At 48.9% G+C, this 20,298-nt stretch overlaps 1 protein-coding gene across 1 annotated transcript; it reads right to left on the bottom strand.

Moving 5' to 3' along the window:
- Positions 1 to 1,425: 1,425 nt before the first annotated feature.
- Positions 1,426 to 5,607, bottom strand: LOC542130 (yabby 9). The gene is given in 7 exon segments (NM_001111761.1): positions 1,426 to 1,637; positions 2,717 to 2,794; positions 3,041 to 3,116; positions 3,461 to 3,509; positions 4,203 to 4,383; positions 4,491 to 4,757; positions 4,877 to 5,607. Coding segments are annotated over 7 exon segments (945 nt in total). The 5' UTR covers positions 5,069 to 5,607; the 3' UTR covers positions 1,426 to 1,535.
- Positions 5,608 to 20,298: the final 14,691 nt, after the last annotated feature.

Genomic DNA, 20,298 nt, shown 5'->3' with positions numbered 1-20,298 from the left:
AATTTGCAACACTTCCCAGAACTAAGTTTGTACACTATATCACACAGTGTTTAGATCTTTAGTTAGGAACTTTAGATGTTTAGTTGTCTATGGAACTTTGAGATGTTGAGTTGTTATGCAACTTGATATGTGTATAAATCTGTGTATGATGGAACTTGATATGTGGATGAATCTGTGTATGGAACTTGTTATGCAACATATCTGTGTTTGAATCTGTTATTAATTCTGTATATGAATCTGGAATCTAAATATGAATCTAGAATCTGTATATTGAAATACAGTCGGACTTATATTTAAAACTGCCTGTGATGTGTGGCTAACACAAGCGGCTAGGATTAGAAACTGCCTGTGATGTGTGTCTATCACAGGCGGTTCCTTTAAACTGGACCGCCTGTGATGTGTGTCTATCACAAGCGGTTTTTGATTGACCGCATGTGATGTTGTTTTACATCACAGGCGGTGCACCACAAGCGGTTCCTGGAACCGCCTGTGTAGAGGCTAACCGGACCGCCTGTACAGAGATTTACTGTAGTAGCTGTATCCTCGTGCTCTTCTTTTGATATGCTGCATTTAATAACAATAATTTATAATCGTCTACTTATGTGTTATCTTAATTGAACGTGGTATTATTTTATGCTACGTATACCGTACTCCTACTCTCCTACAAGCAAATTAAACATGGCCGGGGTCGAAAGGTCTCTCAGCAAGCATCAGCAGGAGGATGTATACAGCTGCCGTATAGTCAGCCTTCTGTTGGTCCAGACACCAGAGCCTAGAGACAGGCGCAAAGAGACGGAAATACAGAAACGCGCAGAAGCGAGGTTGCAAATTAGTTTAACGACTACAGCAGCACACACTGCCGTGATAGTCAGCCTTCTGTTGGTTCAAACAGCTGCCGTATAGCAAAGAGGGTAGCGGTGATCGATGCAAATAATACCCACACTGCTTCGCAACTGGAGGCTTCACTGCATATGGATGGTCAAGTGAGTACACGGATGGGGGTGGGCGCGCGCGTTTGAATTCCAACATCTACAGCAGCACCAGCACCAGCACGCACGCAAGCAAACAAGGTGCCAAAGGCGGCCGGTCTTTCTGGCATGCAGCAGGCCAGAGGAAGGAGGATTCCCGACGGTGCGAGCCCGTGGCTGCCCTGGCCGGCCTCCCTTTACCGACATGGGGGCGAAGAACGAAGACAAAGAATAAAAGAAGAGGAGAAAAGGACACAGTAAAGAGCAGGGATAAAGATATATTTAACTAGTGGTAGCCTGGCTGGTACGTGCTAGCTAGACTGATAGCACACAGTAAGCAGCAGCAACTAAAACATAGATGCAAGAGAGAGAGAGAAGAATGGGGCCCCGGAAGGAGTATATATATTAACCAACGCAAAAACGTAGTAGATTATATATACTAGAGACCAGCTCGATCGAAGGAACATACGTGATTTGGAACGTTTAACAAGCTAATGTAAAGAAGGGAGATTCTCGGAAGCAAGGTACCATCAGTAGCAAGCTTGAGGAGGAGTAATTGTAAATTAATTAGTATGGAGCAATCCCCATGTTGGCTGCCGCATGAGCTGCGGCCGCCGCCGCCGCCGCGTAGAGCCCTTCCTTAAGAAGCCCGTCCTTTCTCTGGTGATCCTGATAAAGCCAAAAGCACCGAGAAATTTTGGTTTAGTTTAAACCATTAACCCTTGATTATACGAGGGCTGATTACCCCCCCCCCCCCCCCCCCCCCAAGTACGCACACACACCCCTCCTGGTTTGTTTGTTTTTAGTAGTGAGAAAAATGCAGCAGGGCGAGACTTAGAACAACATTATGTAATGTAATCGTATATATTGGCGTTAGAAAAAAAACAACCTATATTGTTAGCCATAGGTATAGATACAATTTCCTTCATACTAGCTACCTCTGGTAAAAAAAATCACTTTTGACTTTATACAACTATTTGATATATACATATCGATGACCATTAAAATATTCTAAAATGTACTTCTTCTTATTACATCTTCCAAAAATGAGATTTTTAAAAGTATTTTGAATATACAAATCTACCAACATGTATTGCATGTCTCCAAATTAATTAGACAATACTCTCTCCATCCCATAAAATAAGACGCGCATGTTTTTAGAAAAGTCGTCATTTTAAAATTTTGGCCGGCTAATAATTCAGCAAAAACATATACTCGTAGTGTATATATGCATGTTATATATTTGAATTTGTATTCAGAATTACTTTAATATGATGCTCATGTTTGTTGATGTCATATTTTAAAAGAAATTAATGGTCAAAGTTTCACTCTAAACATTTTGCCACAAAAAATATATACATACGTTTTATTTTATGGGATGGAGGGGAGTATAAAGCTATTTATGTTTGTAGTGTCTATATATGTCTTGATCAAATCTCTTGTCCTAAATGTCATATTTTTTTCCCTGATGGAGTATCGATCCCTGCTTTATTTATGAAACAAAGCCGCTCGCATTAAGTTCTATTAAGGCCCTGTTCGTTTTTCACGGATTGGAGACCCGAAACGGTTCTTGGTCGGATTGTTTCTCTAATTTTTATAAGTTTTGATAGATTGGAATGAATCCTGGTCCAATCCTAGAGAAACGAACGGGCCCTAATTGTATTGGAAGGCGGCACGCCCTGGCCCTGCCAAAGCCACCACATGACACACGACGGAGGAAATGCAAGGGTTTGGCACGGATTCGTCACCTGAGGTAGCAGGCTTGTCGTCTTGAGCCCCTGGTGATCCGGCATGAGTCCAAAGTGGATATGTGGAAAGTGCGCCCACTGCACAGCAACAAACCAAAGCCACCACACCAAACAAAGGATTCAGAAAGGAGCGAGGGACGCGCCGGGAAAAGAAGCATGCACGGAGCTTTATATATCATGCGGTTTTGAAAGATCGGGAAACCCTAGCAACGAACAGTACGTCGTAGAGGCACGAGCAAAACCCTAGAAGGAATTGAAGGAGAAAAAGATGGAAGCGAGAAGCGAGATAGAGGAGGAGGAGGTGGAAATAGATTAGAGACTGACGTTCTTGGCCGCCGCGCTGAAGGCCTCCCTGTGCGAGATGTTGGGATTGCCAGCCTTGATGCGTTGGATTTCGTCCCTGCAATCGTATTCCCCGAGGGAGAGAGCCAGCAGAAAAAAGAAAAGCAAAAGGGAGACGTCAGATCGATGCATATGATCAGAAGCTACCTAGCTAGCTCAGCGACACGTCACTATAGCATGATCTGCCTCTCTCTCTCTCTCTTCCTCAGCGAACGACGACTGAACGAGAACAAAAACCATCAGGGTCGTCTCCCTCTTCCCTCTTCCTGCTGCCAACGAGGCGGCCGGCATGCATTGCCGTGGCCGATGAGAGAACCACCGGCCAGCCATACGACTTGTACACTGTAACGCACAGCATGAAAAATGTAGTAGCATGATACTGCTGGCATGCATGGCACCCACTTGATGAAGCGGTTGTAGGCCGACGGCACGCGCTGCCTCTTCTCCGGAGCTGCAGAGACAGAGAGAGAGACACGAGGCACACACAAAACCCTGTTAGACATAGACATGCACACAGTCATGGCGCGCGCGCATGAAACACGACCAGCATGCAGTTGCTCGGTGCTCGCTGCATGATATGTACGCTGTGGAGCTCGGCGCACTGAGCTGCACTCAGGTATGTAGCATGCACGCCGCGCCGTAGCAACAGGGTGCCCGGTTCTTTCTCACAGTGAAAAGAGCACGGGAACGAAACAAAGATGCATGTGTGCCGTTCTCTCTCTCTCTCTCTCACTCTCTTGGTCTTGGACAGTTGATTGAAAGCGAGCCAGGCCGGCAGCGGTGTGGGCGACTGTGCGCCGCACTTATTGATGCGACATGTACAACGCCGAGCTAGGCGCATGTGTCGCTTAGCTAGCCCATCTGTACGCGTGTGCTCACTGATCTGGTCAGCCAGAGCCCAGAGCGAGCATGGAGATGATGGAGAGAGCTAGAAGATGAGTTCGACTGAACTCAAGGTTGTTTCTTTCACCTAGCTAGCTCCCTCAAGGGCCAGCCTCAGACTGATCGTACTTATGATCGATCTCAAGGACAAAACCGAGCAAAAAATCTTGGACAGCCCGAAATGGAGAAAAAAAATAGCGAATGATTAACACTTGGCGACGACGACGTGTGCATGCATGGAAGAATGGAAGTGTGGACTCACGTCTGTTGACGGCGGGATTAGCGCGCGGCGACGGCTCTTTGGCCCCTTTACCCGCTGCAGGCGGCTGCGGCGGAGGCGGCGCGGCCGTGTTCCTGCTGCCGCCGAGTATCAGGCCGCCGAGGCCGCCGTGCTGCTCCAGCTGCAACTGCAGGCTCGGGTTCGCGGCGCTGGATATCTCGTCCTGCATGCACGCGCGCGCGCGGAAACAAGAGATTAGGCATGCGATATATGACATCAGATCAGAGCGAGCTAGCTAGCTCCACCGGCAGCTTTGAACCACGCGCGTACCACCAGGAGGGATTGGTGGTGAGGGTGGTTGAGCGAGTGGGGGAGGTGGAACTGCCCGTTGTTGACCGAGTTGGCCGGCGGCGGCGCCGTGGTGATGGTGGTGGTAGTCGTACTAGTGTCAGCAGCTGGTGGTGGTGCGGCCCCCGCGACCGTGTCCGTCGGCGTGCCCGGGAAGAGGAGGCCCCTCATGTCGACGGTGAGCAAGCTGCTGCAGTGGCCGCATCGTACCGTCACCGTCTTGAACAAGCTGCTCGTAGGCACGCTCACCTGCACCCAGGTCCCAGGCACACCTTCAAGCTTGTGAAAATCTTTGAGATTTAAACAGCTGAGCGCTGCATGTATGTATAGAGAGAGATATCGAGAGCAGCAGGGATTCGATCACGGACGACGAGGACGGTGTCGCAGAAGTAGCAGTGCACGTAGCAGAGCTGCTCGGCGGCCGGCGCGGCCGCGGCTACCGGCGTAAGCTGATGCAGCGGCGTGAGGCCGTTCTCCACCAGGACCGGAGGCGGCAGCTGCGGGGACCGCGGGAACACCGTGGCGGCGGAGGACGACGAGGACGAGGACGAGGACGACATGCCGGCCGTGGCGACAGCGAACCACCGGTCGATCAATCCGTCGCTGCTTTCTTCAGGTACGTGCGTGCGTGGCGCAAGCAACAGCAGCAGGGCAGGCGAAGCAACACTGCAACAGGTCCGGCTGGCTTCTTGTCCCGATTTGACGCGGCAACGAACGAACCGAGCTGAGCCTGGGAGGTGGTGGTGTACGTGAGTGGAAAGGCGGCACGCGATTGCTGCCGGGCTACCTGATTGATTGATGGATAGATAGTTTAGTAGTATCTCTCTCTCATCGTCGTCCTCATCATCCCTCTTTCTCTCTCTCTCCTCTTTGCCTTTGTGATCTGATGGGTGTGTGATTTGATGGTTTGGAGTGACTGATGTGTGATGCAATGGAACCTAGTATGTATTGGATCGGTTGTTGCTGCAGCTGCGATTTGGCAACTTACAGAGAGAGAGAGAGAGAGAGAGAGAGAGAGAGAGAGAGAGAGAGAGAAAAGAAGGGGGCGAAGACGGGGGAGGCGAGAAAGTGCCTTGGTTGGTAGTGAGGATGAGGAGTTGAGGACTGAGGAGTGAGAGGAGAGAGGGGGAGAGAGAGATAGGGATAGGCAGAGCGGCGCGGCGCAGCGCAGAGGAGAGAGGTAGGCCGGGGGGCGTTTTGGGGAGTTCTGGTCAACAATGAGGGAGCGACAGTGGTAGCCGCAGCTGTAGTGTGCCTAGGTAGTAGGGAGCTAGACGACGGAGGTTGTGGGGCGTTTTTCTCTCGCCTCTGCTATGCCACGCCATGAGAGGTCGAGTGTCGAGAACCAGGCTCTAGAGGAAGATGACAACGACAAAGAGGAGTTATTTTCGTGTGCTATAATGTGTACTCTTGTACTGCAATTTTCAGTGATTTTTAGGAGAACAATGTGGATCATTACAGCTGGTAGAAGAGCTGGCCGCGCGGTTGACCGATCAAGTGATTTTGCATTGGTTGGTCGATCAAAATTAAGCCAATTATTGAAAGGTTATGAACAAGAACAACGTCAACCGCTAGGCACTCATAGAAATATAAATAATGGATATATGAGAGCAACTCTAAGAGACTCTTTAGGGCTGATTTGGTGATCAGGTATCACTAGGGGATTGGAGAGGATTAAGGAGGAAATTAGTTTATTTCCCCCTCAATCCCCGTGATCCCCTTGTCACGGTTTACTTGGTAAAGCTTTATTCCAAACATCTTCTAAGCTAAATTTAAAAGACGCTCTACTAAAAAGTTTTTTTTACTAAGAAACGATTCTTCTATGAGGTGATTTTATGCAATGAAGTAGGTGAAAAAAACAGCTTTTCTTATTGACTCCACACATAGTCACTATAACGGCTAGTTTGATAATCCCATTTTTCCACGAAATTTTTATTTTCCCAAAAGAAATTAGTTCATTTTTCATTGGTAAAATAGGAAACCCTTGGAAAAATAGAGTTCCCAAACTAGCCCTAAGTGTAAAGTTTATCCTAGAGCAACATAGAGAAATATATTTCGTTTAATAATAAAATTTCATAAAGAAGCTAGAGTAGAAGAAGCTCACCCAAACAAGCCCTTATACAATTCCTTATTGATAGAAATAGAGATTTTGGTGAAAATGCTCTACAATAACTTCTTTAATTAGAGCAACTTCAGTAGTTCTCTAAAAGACTTCCTAAATTAATAATTTATGTAGTTAACATAAAAACTATTCTTCAACAGTTCTCTAAGAGCAACTCCAATAGTTATGTAAATTTTAGCTCTCTAAATCACAGATTTAAGAAGTTGCTAAATAACTTTGGGAGTAAAAAAATGTGAGTTCTCTAATAGTTCTCTAAATATAGGTTGTAGTTTTGTTTTGTATCTATCCACATAAAAAAATAAAGTCACAAATGTCATCAATTACCTTCATTATCTACATAATGCAGTAAACATTTTTGTTTAGGGAGTTGCTAAATGGTTGCCAAATGTAGAGAGGAAATAAGGTTAGATGAGAAGTTGTTAAATTTAGAAAGTTCATTTAGAGAACTGTTGGAGATGAGTTTTTGTGTTAACTACTTAAATTGTTGATTTAGGAAGTCTATTAGAGAACTACTGGAGTTGCTCTAAATGAACTTTCTAAATTTAACAACTTGTCATCTAACCTCATTTTCTCTCTACATTTGGCAATCATTTAACAACTCCCTAAACAAAAATATTGGCAGCATTATGTAGTTTTTGTGACTTATTTTTTTTATGTGGATAGACACAAAACAAAATTACAACCTATATTTAGAGAACTATTGGAGAACTCACATTTTTTACTTCAAAAGTCATTTAGCAACTTCTTAAATCTATGATTTAGAGAGCTAAAATTTACATAACTATTAGAGTTGCTCTTAGATACCTAAATATTGGCATCCTCTATTCTAGATTTATCACCAGCCAAATCTAAAGAGACGGGGTTGGCTCTGAGTATGCAAAATATATAGAGAAAAACTTATTAGGGCTAGTTTGGCAACCATATTTTCCCAAGTGATTTCCGTTTTCGCATGGTAAATTAGTTCATTTTCCCTTAGGAAAATGAGAATCCTTGAGAAAATGGACTTGTCAAACTACTAGCCCTTAGAGGGTGGAAAGATACATACAGAATGATTTTTTCAAGTGCTTAATAAATAATGATTTAGGGAGTCGGTAAAGAAATATTCTTGAAGACGCTCTAACGACTTCGCAACCCAAAATTTTTTGCAGGTATGTTTATGGTGAAGTCTGACTCACCGTACCTCTATAACCATATCCTTATATACCTAATATAATAAAGAGATGCAATATAAAAAGTGATGCAATTCATTCATATGCAGATCTTTACTTCCGGTAATGCTCTTAATTTAGTCCCTCTATGTCCGATATGTGAAAGGAGTGAGTCAATGCATAGAGAGAAGTGAATAAACTCTTATTAAAATCCCTACAAAAATAAAACTAAATCATAGAAAGGTGCATAGGCCCTGCAAAACTAGCATCAACTGGTTTCTTCAAGTTTTGTTGTTCAAGCAGCCAAAATTGATGCAAACCAGTTTTTCCTAGGCCGACACACACATATGTAGTTTTGTACACCCCCCTCCAAGAAAGTGCATCTGTGTCCTCAAGTGGGTTCCTCTTGGTGGTTGAAAGCCAACATAATTAAAAGTCCAACAAGCACTACCACTAGGGGATTTGCAGAGGCAGTTGGGAAGCCTCTAAAAGGTGGCTCACCCAATCGCCTATACAGATTTGATTTCCAAAGGCGGTTGGGAATATGAGTCACCTTTAAAATATCATTTGTAGATCCACTTGTATTTTGACATCCTCTATGAGTTGTTGTTTAAAAACCACAAATTGGGATAACAAAATAGCATACTTTTTAATCTAGAGAGACCTCACCATGTAGCCACACATGCATAACCATGGACCAACATCCAGAGCATCAGTGCACAATTAAACATGAGGCAAAGATACTTAATGAGGACTTCACTCGGAGGGCCACCTTGTAGAAGATGGAGGCCCCACCTATCATTGACATAGATCAGTTGCCCCAAGGAGGGTCGCCCGACCCCCCTAGGACACTCCGCCACCTCAACTTCTTGTGCATGCAAAGAAACACAATTCCCTTCAATCCTGATCATGCTTCATGATATAGTTTGATCCAAGGGTAGAGAGGTGGTGTCACATGAATTCATGGTCCTACTTTCAACTCTACTCCCCTAGAAATAGATGCTCCACTCCTCACTTGAAAGCAAGCAAGCCATAACATAAGAACCCTCTCTTCATTTATTTTAGCTCTAGTGTAGTTGGGAGTTAGTTTTCAAATGAAATATTTGGAGGACACTGTTGGGGACTTGTTCTCAAATGATATGAATCAAGAACAAGGCAACACAAAATATTAAATGTTAATATCCTTCGTCCTTCGAAGCATTATTTCCCTAAGGATATAATGATTTTCGGACGAAGGTTATGAAGGACATACCTTCATCAGCACAAAATATAATAATGAAGAAGGAATCATAAGAAACATAAAGATAACATAAACAGTTGTGCATTATTGTCGACTCATTTCCATTTTATTATGATGGAAAGATAAAAACGATATCAAATTATAAATGTACCTTTAGCTCGTGAGAAGGTAAAAGCACAAATGTGACGCAGGAGTCAATGCCAAATCAGCGTGAACAGTACGGGGATACTGTTCACCTATTTATAGACATGGGTCGCAGCCCACGCAAAATTACATTAATGCCCTTTACATTTATCAATAACTCTATGATAATTCTTCGAGGTCTAATCCGGTTTTTCATCTTTAAGTCGGTTCCCTTTTCCCCCGCTATTCCGAAGCTCTTCTACACACGGCTTCGGCTCTGCACCAACCTTCGTGTTCTTTGTGCTTCTTCGTACCGTGGCTCTGATCCGAGTCCGAAGGTACCTGTTAATGTACTTTACTCCAGAAACATTGTTAAATCATGTTTTTGAGGACCTTCGAAGCCGAAGGCCCCCAACAGTAGCCCCTCGCAATATTAATTTGTTAGAATGATAAATTCAGATTGCGAAATGGACGAATGCTATGAGCCGAAGGTCCGAAAAAACACCTTCCTCTTGCTAGAATAGCAACAGTCATTGACAACTGGGGCCCTCTAGTCTCCAACATAATGGGTTTATAAATAGGGGCTCGCCACAATTTATTTGGCACGCTCTCCTGCCATCTGTTTTGCCTGCTCAAAAAGCTTTCTGCCCACAAATATTTGGCTTTCTCCTTAGTTTTAAGCTTCGGAAACGAGAGGCAAGAATTCCGAAGAGATGTCTGAGGAGAAGAAGGTTGCTGCTGAAACGAAGCTGAGCCTTTCTGAAGAGATGCATCTGGGTTTTCTTGAGTCAATAGCGAAGACGAACACGGAGAAGATTACAAGGGAGATTTTAGAAGGTTTATCTGAAGATACTGGTGATAGTGACAGTTATGACGCAGATAGTGGGGGTGAAGATTCCGAAGATCGGCCATGGCGACCAAGCCATTCAGTCTTCGGGAAATCAACTATCGGGCAAAGTCACCTTGAAAACATGAGGGGGAGATATTTTCGGGATATGTCTGTTGTAAGAGCAGATGCCGGAGAAAAAACTGTGCCGACTCCCGGAGATGATGAAGTCGTTGTTTTCTGAAGCTTTCTGAAAGCTGGGCTGCGATTCCCTCTAAGCAGATTCGTGGTAGAAGTTCTAAAAATATATCAGGTTTACCTTCATCAACTTACCCCTGAAGCAATAATAAGAATGGGAATCTTCGTCTGGGCTGTGAAGAGTCAAGGCCTAGAGCCAAGTGCGAAAAGTTTTTGCAATATTCATGAATTGTTATACGAAACGAAACCCTAGGGTAAAGAGCAATATCATAACAACTTTGGTTGCTACAGCTTCGGCGCTCGCTCTGGGTCAAGCTGCCCCGTGCCCACCTTTCGGAAGAGATGGCCCGGAGAATGGATGAAAGAATGGTTCTATGTAAAAAATGATTTGAAGGTTCGAGAAGATATTAAGGATATCATCATGTGCCCCATCTGGCAGCGCTTTGGACTCCGGAAACCGAAGGTAGAAATGGATGAAGTGGCCGAAGAATGCCAACGGGCCTTCGGCGTAGTCTGCTCCTTTATTGGGACAAGGGATCTGATACAAGAACACATTGCTTTCAGAGTATGGCCTCTTGCAGATAATTGGGAAATGCCGAAAGAAACTGTTAAAGAAGCTGAGGAAGGTGGGCTAGTCAGGCTGAAGTATACATTCAAGTATGGAGACAAATTCGTTGAACCAGATGATGATTGGTTAAAGAGTATTGAAACTGTAAGTGATGAATTGCTTGGGGCATATTCGAAGGCCGAAGATACTGCAATGTCGGCAACCTTCGGAGGCCAAAGAAAGAAAAGACTGAACCGAGTTTTTGATGCAATTGGGTTCGTGTACCCCGACTACCATTATCCAGTGCGGGGGCAGAAAAGGAAAGGTACGGTTTCTGCGAAAGAAACTGCTTCAACTGCTCCTAGCGAGCCAGCGCCGAAGAGAAAAAGGGTGAAAGTTCTCACACACCGGCCACGTTACATTGAACTAGCCACGGTGCCTGAATTCAGCAGTGAAACATCTTCTGCCCCTGAAGCTAAGGAATCAACTCCGCTGCCAGGAGCCAAAGAGCTGGCCGAAGTGCCATCGACAGAAAAGATGGAAGAAGCAAAAGCATCAACTGAGGGAGCGAAAATATCAGAAATTTTAAGTCCTCCAGAAGAAATTAAAGCAGCAAAAATTAAAAAGGGGCCAACAATGACCCCAAAAAGAAAAAGAATGGTTAATGTGTTAGATGTTTTGGAAACAATTAAACTTCCAAGCGCAACCCCAAAGAAGACTGCTGAAACTTCTGAGGCGCTTGCTGAAGTATGCGTTGCTGAAGTTCCGAAGCAACAGACTGAAGTCGAAACCGAGCCTTCAGAACCGGCCAAGGTAATACCTTTGAAAGCAGAAGAAGCAAAAATTGCAGAGGCAACCAAAGAAATAAAAGTACCAGAACCAATTTTGGGTGAAGAAACTGACACTGGTGCCCCCGAAGCACCTTCCAAAATGTACGATTATATTGTACGGCATGCTTCGGGGAAGAAATTGTCCGAAGAAGAAATCTTTGAAGCTAATCACTATGCCAGAGAATTAAAATATCTGAAGGGGGCATTAGTGTTCAATGGGACAGACGAAGATGACTTCCTATACTGCCTCCCAGACAACAAAGAATTATCCGTTTGTCGGGAGATGGCTAGAAGTATGGGGTTTCCAAAGCTCGAAGCTGGATTGTGTGCTATGACGAAGGAGGATCTCGCGGATAGTCTTGCGTACAATAGCCTGAAGGTATGGGAATTGGATGTTTACAAATTTTATAATTCGTAACTCATTCTTTTATTCTCATACCAACCTTTTTTACATATAGGCTTTAATTTTAAGCAACGCATTGAGAGCACAAAAGAGTGCCGAAGATGAGAGTTATGAAATTGCATTTAACAACCTACGATCAGAAGTTATTAAACTGAGAAATGAAGCTCTGGAAAAAGATAAAATTCTGCTTACGTTGGTGGACAAGGTAAAAAAGGACGAAGCTACCTCAAAGGCCCAGGCCGAAGCCCAAAGACGTGAAATTAAAGATCTTCAGAAACAGCTAGCTAGAGCTAAAGAAGAGCGTATACTTGAAGAAACAAAACGCGAGCTTAGTGATCAACTGGCCAATCATTTAGAGATGAGCATTAAAGAGCTTCGTGCGTCCCAGAGGAAATGTTATGTTAAATCCATAGAGTGCGTCAAAAAGATAAAATCAAGCTTCGCCAGCGTTGGCGCATTCTCTAGTGAAGAGAATTTTTCAGGAGGCAATCCTGAAGGTCCAATGGAATGGATCAGTCACGAAGCAGAGGCCTTCGAAGAAATTCTGAATAGCCGCAGGTTCATCTGCGCTTTTTCGGGTGCTAGAGGAGTTGCTACTGTTTTGGAGAGAAGAGGTTGTGAGCATGTAAAATCCTTAGCTCAGTCCGAAGCTGCCTTGTCCTCGGAAGACATCAAAGACCCCTTGGCCGAAGCAAGCATGGTTGGCGGAAAATTCTTTACTGATATCTGGGATAACTGCGGCCGAGAAATGGCGCAAGAAATTATTCAAAAGAGTGAAAAAGGCACCCATGATGCTAGGAAAGTGACAGAAGTTGCCGAAAAAAGTACAGAGCCCGAAGGGCAAATAGGTATTAATTAGTCGTTCTTATTGTGTTGTAATTTTTAATTCCAGACTTTGTTCGCGGTTTGTAATAGTAATGTAGTCGTATCTTCTCTTCCCTCAGAACCTGCTGAGGCATCTCTGATCCCCCACCCAGAGGGAGACGATGAAATTAGAACAATGGCCGAAGCCATTATGGACAAGGTTGTTAACCAGCTACTGAACGAAGCTGCAGAGATAGTTCTCAAGGAGAATTAAATCGTTATTGTAGAAACATTTGGAACATAACATGTGTAATATATTGTAACTTTGAATGTAACATATAGTCTATTTATAATTTAATTCTTTACGATGCATGAAACTTTGCATACATACCATTTTTTGAGCCTTCGGCGAAAAAACACCTTCCCTTCTTTTCATGCTTCGTGAAGAAAATCTTTTCTATATCACAAGAATTTGTTTACTTCTCTGATAAAAACATCCAAGCTTCGTGAACTATTCTCCGAAGCTACTCTTCATCTCGATTCGTCTTGTGCCTTAGCATGATTTTCTCTTTTCCAAAATATGTTCCGAAGATTAACATTGTATCCCCTTCTTGTTCCAGATGCAGTATGTTGTATGATGCTTATGTTATGCAAAAATGATGTGATGATGTTATGCTATGCAAAATGATTTTTGTGTCGCAGATACATATCCCTGTAATAAAGCACACACACTTTATATATCAGCGCTGACTTTTCGCTGTAAGCCTCCCTTAGAAGCTTCTTCGCCTTTTACTTTCAGCGGAATCAGCGTTTATTTTTCGCTGTAAGCCTCCCTTAGGAGCTTCTTCGCCTTTTACTTTCAGCGGAATCAGCGTTTATTTTTCGCTGTAAGCCTCCCTTAGGAGCTTCTTCGCCTTTTACTTTCAACGGAATCAGCGTTTATTTTTCGCTGTAGGTTTAGAAAACTTACACTGTGCTCCCTTAGGAACGACTTTTTACTGTTTCAAACAATTTGTACTGTGTCCGTTAGATCAAATTTTTGATAATACAAAGGTCCTCCAAATCAGTATAAGTTCTTATGCTTCGGCAACTCAAGCCTATTGAAAAACATATTTTTATTATGGTAAAAGACGAAAGTGTTAGAAGGAATTGAAATTTAACAAAAGACATTTAAACTCTTCATAATTGTTTCTTATTGACAAAAGGGTAATAGTGAATGTAGAAAATGCAAAAGAACTGCTGCTGAGGTAGGATATTTGTCAATAAATGTGCTTCGACTCTGGCACAGTGTTGTTGACTGTGCGAGCTTCGGACTCCTCTCTGAAATCCCTCTGAAGATGATTGTGCTGACTCCCTTCTGGCTGTTGTCCTCGCTGGATCGGCGGTGGCGGTGGAGGTTGCTGCTAGGATGCTTGGGGTTGGCTCGCCGAAGCAACAGAAGCTGCAGGATGGTTGCCTACATATTCTGGAATATAAGGTGAGTGATACGAAGCAGTATGCATGACCTGCTTCGGCTGACTCTGTTGCGCTGCTGCTTCCGCTATTTCCTTCTGCTTCTGGATGGTAACATGGCACATCCTGGTAGTATGGCCCTTGTCTTCACCATAGAATAGGCAATATATTTTTCTTGGTTGGTCTCCAAACCTTCCCCCGAAGCCCCTGGCGCCTCTGCCCCTTGGCGCTGGCGGCCGAAAAGAACTCTGCTGTTGGGTCGAAGCTTGTGAAGAGTGTTGTGGCCTTTGCTGCTGGCTCCCTCGATCGTCATTTTGAGCAGAGTTATGGATTGACCTAACATGCCTCGGGTGAAATCTTCCTCCAAAGCCCCTGGTCATTTTGGAGAACCTAAATGCTTCCTCCCTTCTTTGGCGGAAGTCATTGTCAGCTCGAATGTATTCGTCCATCTTCTGGAGCAGCTTCTCCAACGTTTGTGGTGGCTTCCTGACAAAGTACTGCGCTGATGGTCCCGGCCGAAGCCCCTTAATCATGGCCTCAATGACAATTTCATTGGGCACTGTTGGCGCTTGTGCCCTCAGGCACATAAACCTTCGGACATACGCTTGAAGGTACTCTTCATGGTCCTGGGTACACTGGAAGAGAGCCTGAGCGGTGACTGGCTTCGTCTGAAACCCTTGGAAGCTAGTTATCAGCATATCCTTCAATTTCTGCCAAGAAGTGATTATCCCTGGCCGAAGAGAAGAGTACCAAGTCTGAGCAACGCTCCTGACGGCCATGACAAAAGATTTTGCCATGACTGTCGTATTGCCACCATACGAAGATATGGTTGCTTCATACCTCATTAGGAATTGCTTCGGGTCTGTGTGACCGTCATACATGGGGAGCTGGGGTGGCTTGTAAGACTGTGGCCATGGTGTAGCCTGCAATTCTGATGAGAGAGGAGAAGCATCATCAAAAGCAAAGTTTCCATGATGGAAATCTTCATACCAGTCATCCTCATTGTGGAAGCCTTCCTGATGAAGCTCTCTGTGTGGAGGCCTTCGGCTTTGATCATCTTGAACAAGATGACGAACCTCTTCAGAAGCTTCGTCTATCTATCTCTGAAGATCAGCTAGACGAGCCATCTTCTCCTTCTTGCGTTGCACCTGTTGCTGAAGGATCTCCAGGTTTTGGATCTCCTGATCCAGGTCATCCTCCGGAGGTGTTGGACTAACAGCCTTCCTCTTCTGGCTTCGGGCCTCTCTAAGAGAAAGGACATCCTGATTGGGATCCAGCGGCTGTAAAGTACCAGCCCCTGTCGCTGAAGCTTTTTTCGGCAGCACGACGAAGGTGATGCTTGCCGAAAGTGTTCAAGACTCAAAAAATGGAAGTGAGTTCACCGGAGGTGGGCGCCAATGTTGGGGACTTGTTCTCAAATGATATGAATCAAGAACAAGGCAACACAAAATGTTAATTGTTAATATCCTTCGTCCTTCGAAGCATTATTTCCCTAAGGATATAATGATTTTCGGACGAAGGTTATGAAGGACATACCTTCATCAGCACAAAATATAATAATGAAGAAGGAATCATAAGAAACATAAAGATAACATAAACAGTTGTGCATTATTGTCGACTCATTTCCATTTTATTATGATGGAAAGATAAAAACGATATTGTCGGCGTTTCGAGACCGGGGGGTCCCTAAGCCGACGAGTGAGTGTGCCGCGTGCCCCAGCCCAGATGGGTGGAGTGCGTGGGCGAGCGCGAAGGGGGGAAAGCGAGGTGGCCGGAGACGGGCGTGAGAGGTGGAAATCCCGCGGCCTTCGTGTTCGTCCCGCGCCCAGGTCGGGTGCGCTTGCAGTAGGGGGTTACAAGCGTCCACGCGGGTGAGGGAAGCGAGCGGCCCCAAGAGAGCGCCTGTCCCGTCCTCGTCCCCGCGCGGCCAACCTTCTCTAAGAAGGCCCTGGTCCTTCCTTTTATAGTCGTAAGGAGAGGATCCAGGTGTACAATGGGGGTGTAGCAGAGTGCTACGTGTCTAGCGGAGGGAGAGCTAGCGCCCTAAGTACATGCCAATGTGGCAGCCGGAGAGATCTTGGCACCCTGCTGGTGTGATGTCGTGGCTGTCGGAGGAGCAACGGAGCTTGGCGGAGGGACAGCTGTCGGAGCGGTCGAGTCCTTGCTGACGTCCCCCTGCTTCCGTAAGGGAGCTGAGAGCCGCCGTCGTCACAGGGCACGCGGGGCGCCATCATTGCCTATCTGGTGGAGCTAGCCAGATGGGACACCGGTCTTGTTCTCTGCGGCCCGAGTCGGCTCGGGGTAGGGTGATGATGGCGCTCCCTGTTGACGTGGCGGGCCCGCGCCCGAGGCCGGGCGACGTGGGGGCTTCTCCGAAGCTAGGGTCGAGTCTGTCTTCCGTTGCCGAGGCCGAGCCCGAGCCCCTGGGTCGGGCGAGGCGGAGGTCGTTCGGCAGAGGCCAGGGCGGAGTCCGAGCCCTGGGGTCGTGCGGAGCGGAGTTCGTCGTCTTCCGGGTCTTAGCCCGAGTCCGAGCCCTGGGTCGGGCGGAGCGGAGTTCGCCGTGTTCCGGGTCTTAGCCCGAGTCCGAGCCCTGGGTCGGGCGGAGCGGAGATCGTCGTCTTCCGGGTCTTAGCCCGAGTCCGAGCCCTGGGTCGGGTGGAGCGGAGATCGCCGTCTTCCGGGTCTTGGCCCGAGTCCGAGCCCTGGGTCGGGCGGAGCGGAGATCGCCGTCTTCCGGGTCTTCGCCTGAGTCTGAGCCCTGGGTCGGGCGGAGCGGAGATCGCCGTCTTCCGGGTCTTAGCCCGAGTCCGAGCCCTGGGTCGGGCGGAGCGGAGATCGCCGTCTTCCGGGTCTTGGCTTGAGTCCGAGCCCTGGGTCGGGCGGAGCAGAGTTCGCCGTCTTCCGGGTCTTAGCCCGGGTCCGAGCCCTGGGTCGGGCGGAGCGGAGTTTCCTATGGCGCCTTTGGCAGGGCTTGACTGCCTGTCAGTCTCACTCTGTCAAGTGGCACTGCAGTCGGAGTGGCGCAGGCGGCGCTGTCCTTCTGTCAGACCGGTCAGTGGAGCGGCGAAGTGACGGCGGTCACTTCGGCTCTGCCGGGGGGCGCGCGTCAGGATAAAGGTGTCAGGCCACCTTTGCGTTAAATGCTCCTGCGACTTGGTCGGTCGGTACGACGATTTATTCAGGGTTGCTTCTTAGCGAAGGCAAGGCCTCGGGCGAGCCGGAGATGTGTCCGCCGTTAAAAGGGGGGCCTCGGGCGAGACGGAAATCCCTAGGGGTCGGCTGCCCTTGCCCGAGGCTAGACTCGGGCGAGGTGTGATCGAGTCGCTCGTACGGACTGATCCCTGACTTAATCGCACCCATCAGGCCTCTGCAGCTTTATGCTGATGGGGGTTACCAGCTGAGAATTAAGCGTCTTGAGGGTACCCCTAATTATGGTCCCCGACAGTAGCTCCCGAGCCTCGAAGGGAGTGGTAGCACTCGCTTGGAGGCTTTCGTCGCACTTTTTTGCAAGGGGACCAGCCTTTCTCGGTTGCATTTTGTTCCGGTGGGTGCGCGCGAGCGCACCCGCCGGGTGTAGCCCCCGAGGCCTCGGAGGAGTGGTTTCACTCCTTCGAGGTCTTAATGCCTTGCGTAATGCTTCGGCTGGTCTGGTGGTTCCCTCATGCGAACTGGCCGTAGCCCGGGTGCACGGTCGGGGCCCAAGCTCTCGGGCTGGTATGTTGACGCTGTCAACGGTTCGGCCGGAGCCGGGTTTGCGAGAGCAGCCCCCGAGCCTCCGCATAGGGCGAGAGGGCGATCAGGGACAGACTCGGCTTTTTTACATACGCCCCTACGTCGCCTTTCCGCAAGGAGGAGGGGGGAGTGCGCCATGTTACCCTCGATGGGCATCGAACATGGTGTCTCCGGTGAGCTGCAAGCGGGTAATCCGAGTGGACGTTCGTGCCCCGTTCGTTTGGGGTCGGCTAGGGGCCTAGAGGCACGCCCAAAAGTACCTGCGGGTGATTTGCCGGACCCGGTCCCCTGGCGACGGGGTCCGAGGGCTCGATGCCTCCCTCCGATGGGATTCCGTTACAAGATTGCTCCCGCTGGTCTCGGAAATGTCCTAGGGTACCTCGGGAGCGCAGCCCGAGCCTTGGTTATGTATCGAACGTACCCCTGGTCATCCCTCGCTCGGCGTCTGAGGCGACTGTGAACCCTTCGGGGGCCAGCCTTCGAACCCCTGATCAGTAATGGGCACGGAGCCCGAGTAGCCTGAGGCGGCCGTGGAGCCCTTCGGGGGGCCGGCCTTCAAACCTCTGACCAGTAGTGGGTGTAGGGCCCACGCGATCTGAGGCGACTGTTGAACCCCTCGGAGGGCCAGCCTTCGAACCTCTGATCAGTAGGGGGGGCTCGGAGCCCGGTTCCTTCACAGGGAAGGATCCTTTTCGGGGTATCCCCCTTTCCCGGTCCCTGTTGCAAGAGATAGAGAAAGAGGAAAAAAGGAAAAGGATACGAAATCGAACGACGTGGCGTACCTTTTTTGGCGCGGTTATTACGGCGAAGGCGAAGCGTCGCCCGCTTCTCCTGCCAGAAACGCCGCCTGTCCCGCCGCGGAGTTAATGCGACGGGGCGAGTGGTTGGCAGGGCGGCCGTTGCGCGTGCGCGAGCCGTTCGAGGGACGGATCACGGGTGCGTCGTCTTCACGCCGTGAGAGGAGGCTCTCTTGCTGCCCCTGGATGGGACGTGAGCCTGGCTGACGACGTGACCGCTGCTCCCGCCCGCCTGCCACCGTCATTACTGCCGGCCCACTTTCGGCCGCATTGACCGTCGCGCCAGGCTGGCGCTGCTGGGCCGTGCGCTGGGTCGCCTCGAGTCGCGGCATTGGCTCCGCAACCGAAGAGGCGCGACGGTGGCGCAAGTGGCGGTGCAGTTGCCTGCATGCAGCATCCGGCGCGCCGGTTGCGTGACGTGTGGGCCTGGGCCTCCATGCCGGCGTGTTGGGAGTCGGAGAAGCGTGTCCACTTGGCGCGGTTGCATGCCGCCTGCATGGCTGCCCACTCCTTCCGCCCGTTGGTCTGGGCAAAAGTGGGGGTCACTTGTAACCGCTCGGCGGTTGTGTGCACCACGCGCGGCGCTTTGGCTTCTTCTGCTCTGAGCCGGTTTGCATGACATGCGGGACCCAGCCCCCGCGCTGCAGGGGAGGGCCTTTGAGCGTGTTGGAGAAGACTCAGCCCGTGGCGTTTGGGGGCGCACGTAGGGAGAGTTGCCTTTAGAAGGAGGGCGACCCCTTTCGGAAGGCAACCATGTCTTCTTCCTCCCTTATGCGTCGCGTCTTTCCACCTTCCAAGCCCCCGAATGGGGGGCATCCGCCGTCTTTTCGCCTCATCGTTGGAGGAACGCAACTCCGCGAGAGTTGGTACCTTTCAGCCATCGTTCGGCTTCAAGGATTTTCATCATGCAGCCCGGTCGCTCCCCCCCGCTAGTGGTCACCCAAGACGGTGACTGCCAGTTCCTGGGTGGGGAGAAGCACGCCGGGCTGCGGCCTCTGCCCCTCCCTCGGCCTCAAGGATTTTCGTCATCCAGGCCAAGATGGAGGATGAGGCGAGTCGGGGGGGCTGCCTCCGCGTGGGTCGGCTGCCCTTTTCTTCCCCTGGCGTCTGGGGGAGAATGGCATCCTCCAGTTTCGCGGAGACTTCCTCCAGCCAAGCCGGGATAGGTGGGCCGCCGTCACTCGGCTAGGGCGCAGCGCCACGCCCTCCGCCCGGACGATAGTTGCGCTGCGTACCGCGAGGGCGGCGCCCATGCTCTGGGCGGTTCTGACTGGGGCGGAAGCCTGCCGGCGCGCTTCGAGGCGTCGGCAGCCGGTGGTGGCTTCTCTACCGACGAGATTGCCAACTCCGCCAGTAGCCCTGGGTCTCCGTCTCCCGGCCTGAATGGCTGGTTCTTGTCCTCTGCGGGTGAGAGCCCCTCTGCCATAACCCCCGCCCCGAAGCCGTTGCCGAAGCTGCTTCGCCGCCCGGGGCGAGGGTGGTTGCCGCTGTTGCCGGACCGGGTGACGGCGGGCCGCCCGTCGGCCCGCGATCGCCCCGCAGGTTCCCCAGTCTTGTGGGGTTGTTCG

Source organism: Zea mays, chromosome 5, assembly GCF_902167145.1.
Source record: "Zea mays cultivar B73 chromosome 5, Zm-B73-REFERENCE-NAM-5.0, whole genome shotgun sequence".
NCBI lineage: Eukaryota > Viridiplantae > Streptophyta > Magnoliopsida > Poales > Poaceae > Zea > Zea mays.
This window is presented reverse-complemented; position numbering and strand designations above follow the sequence as displayed.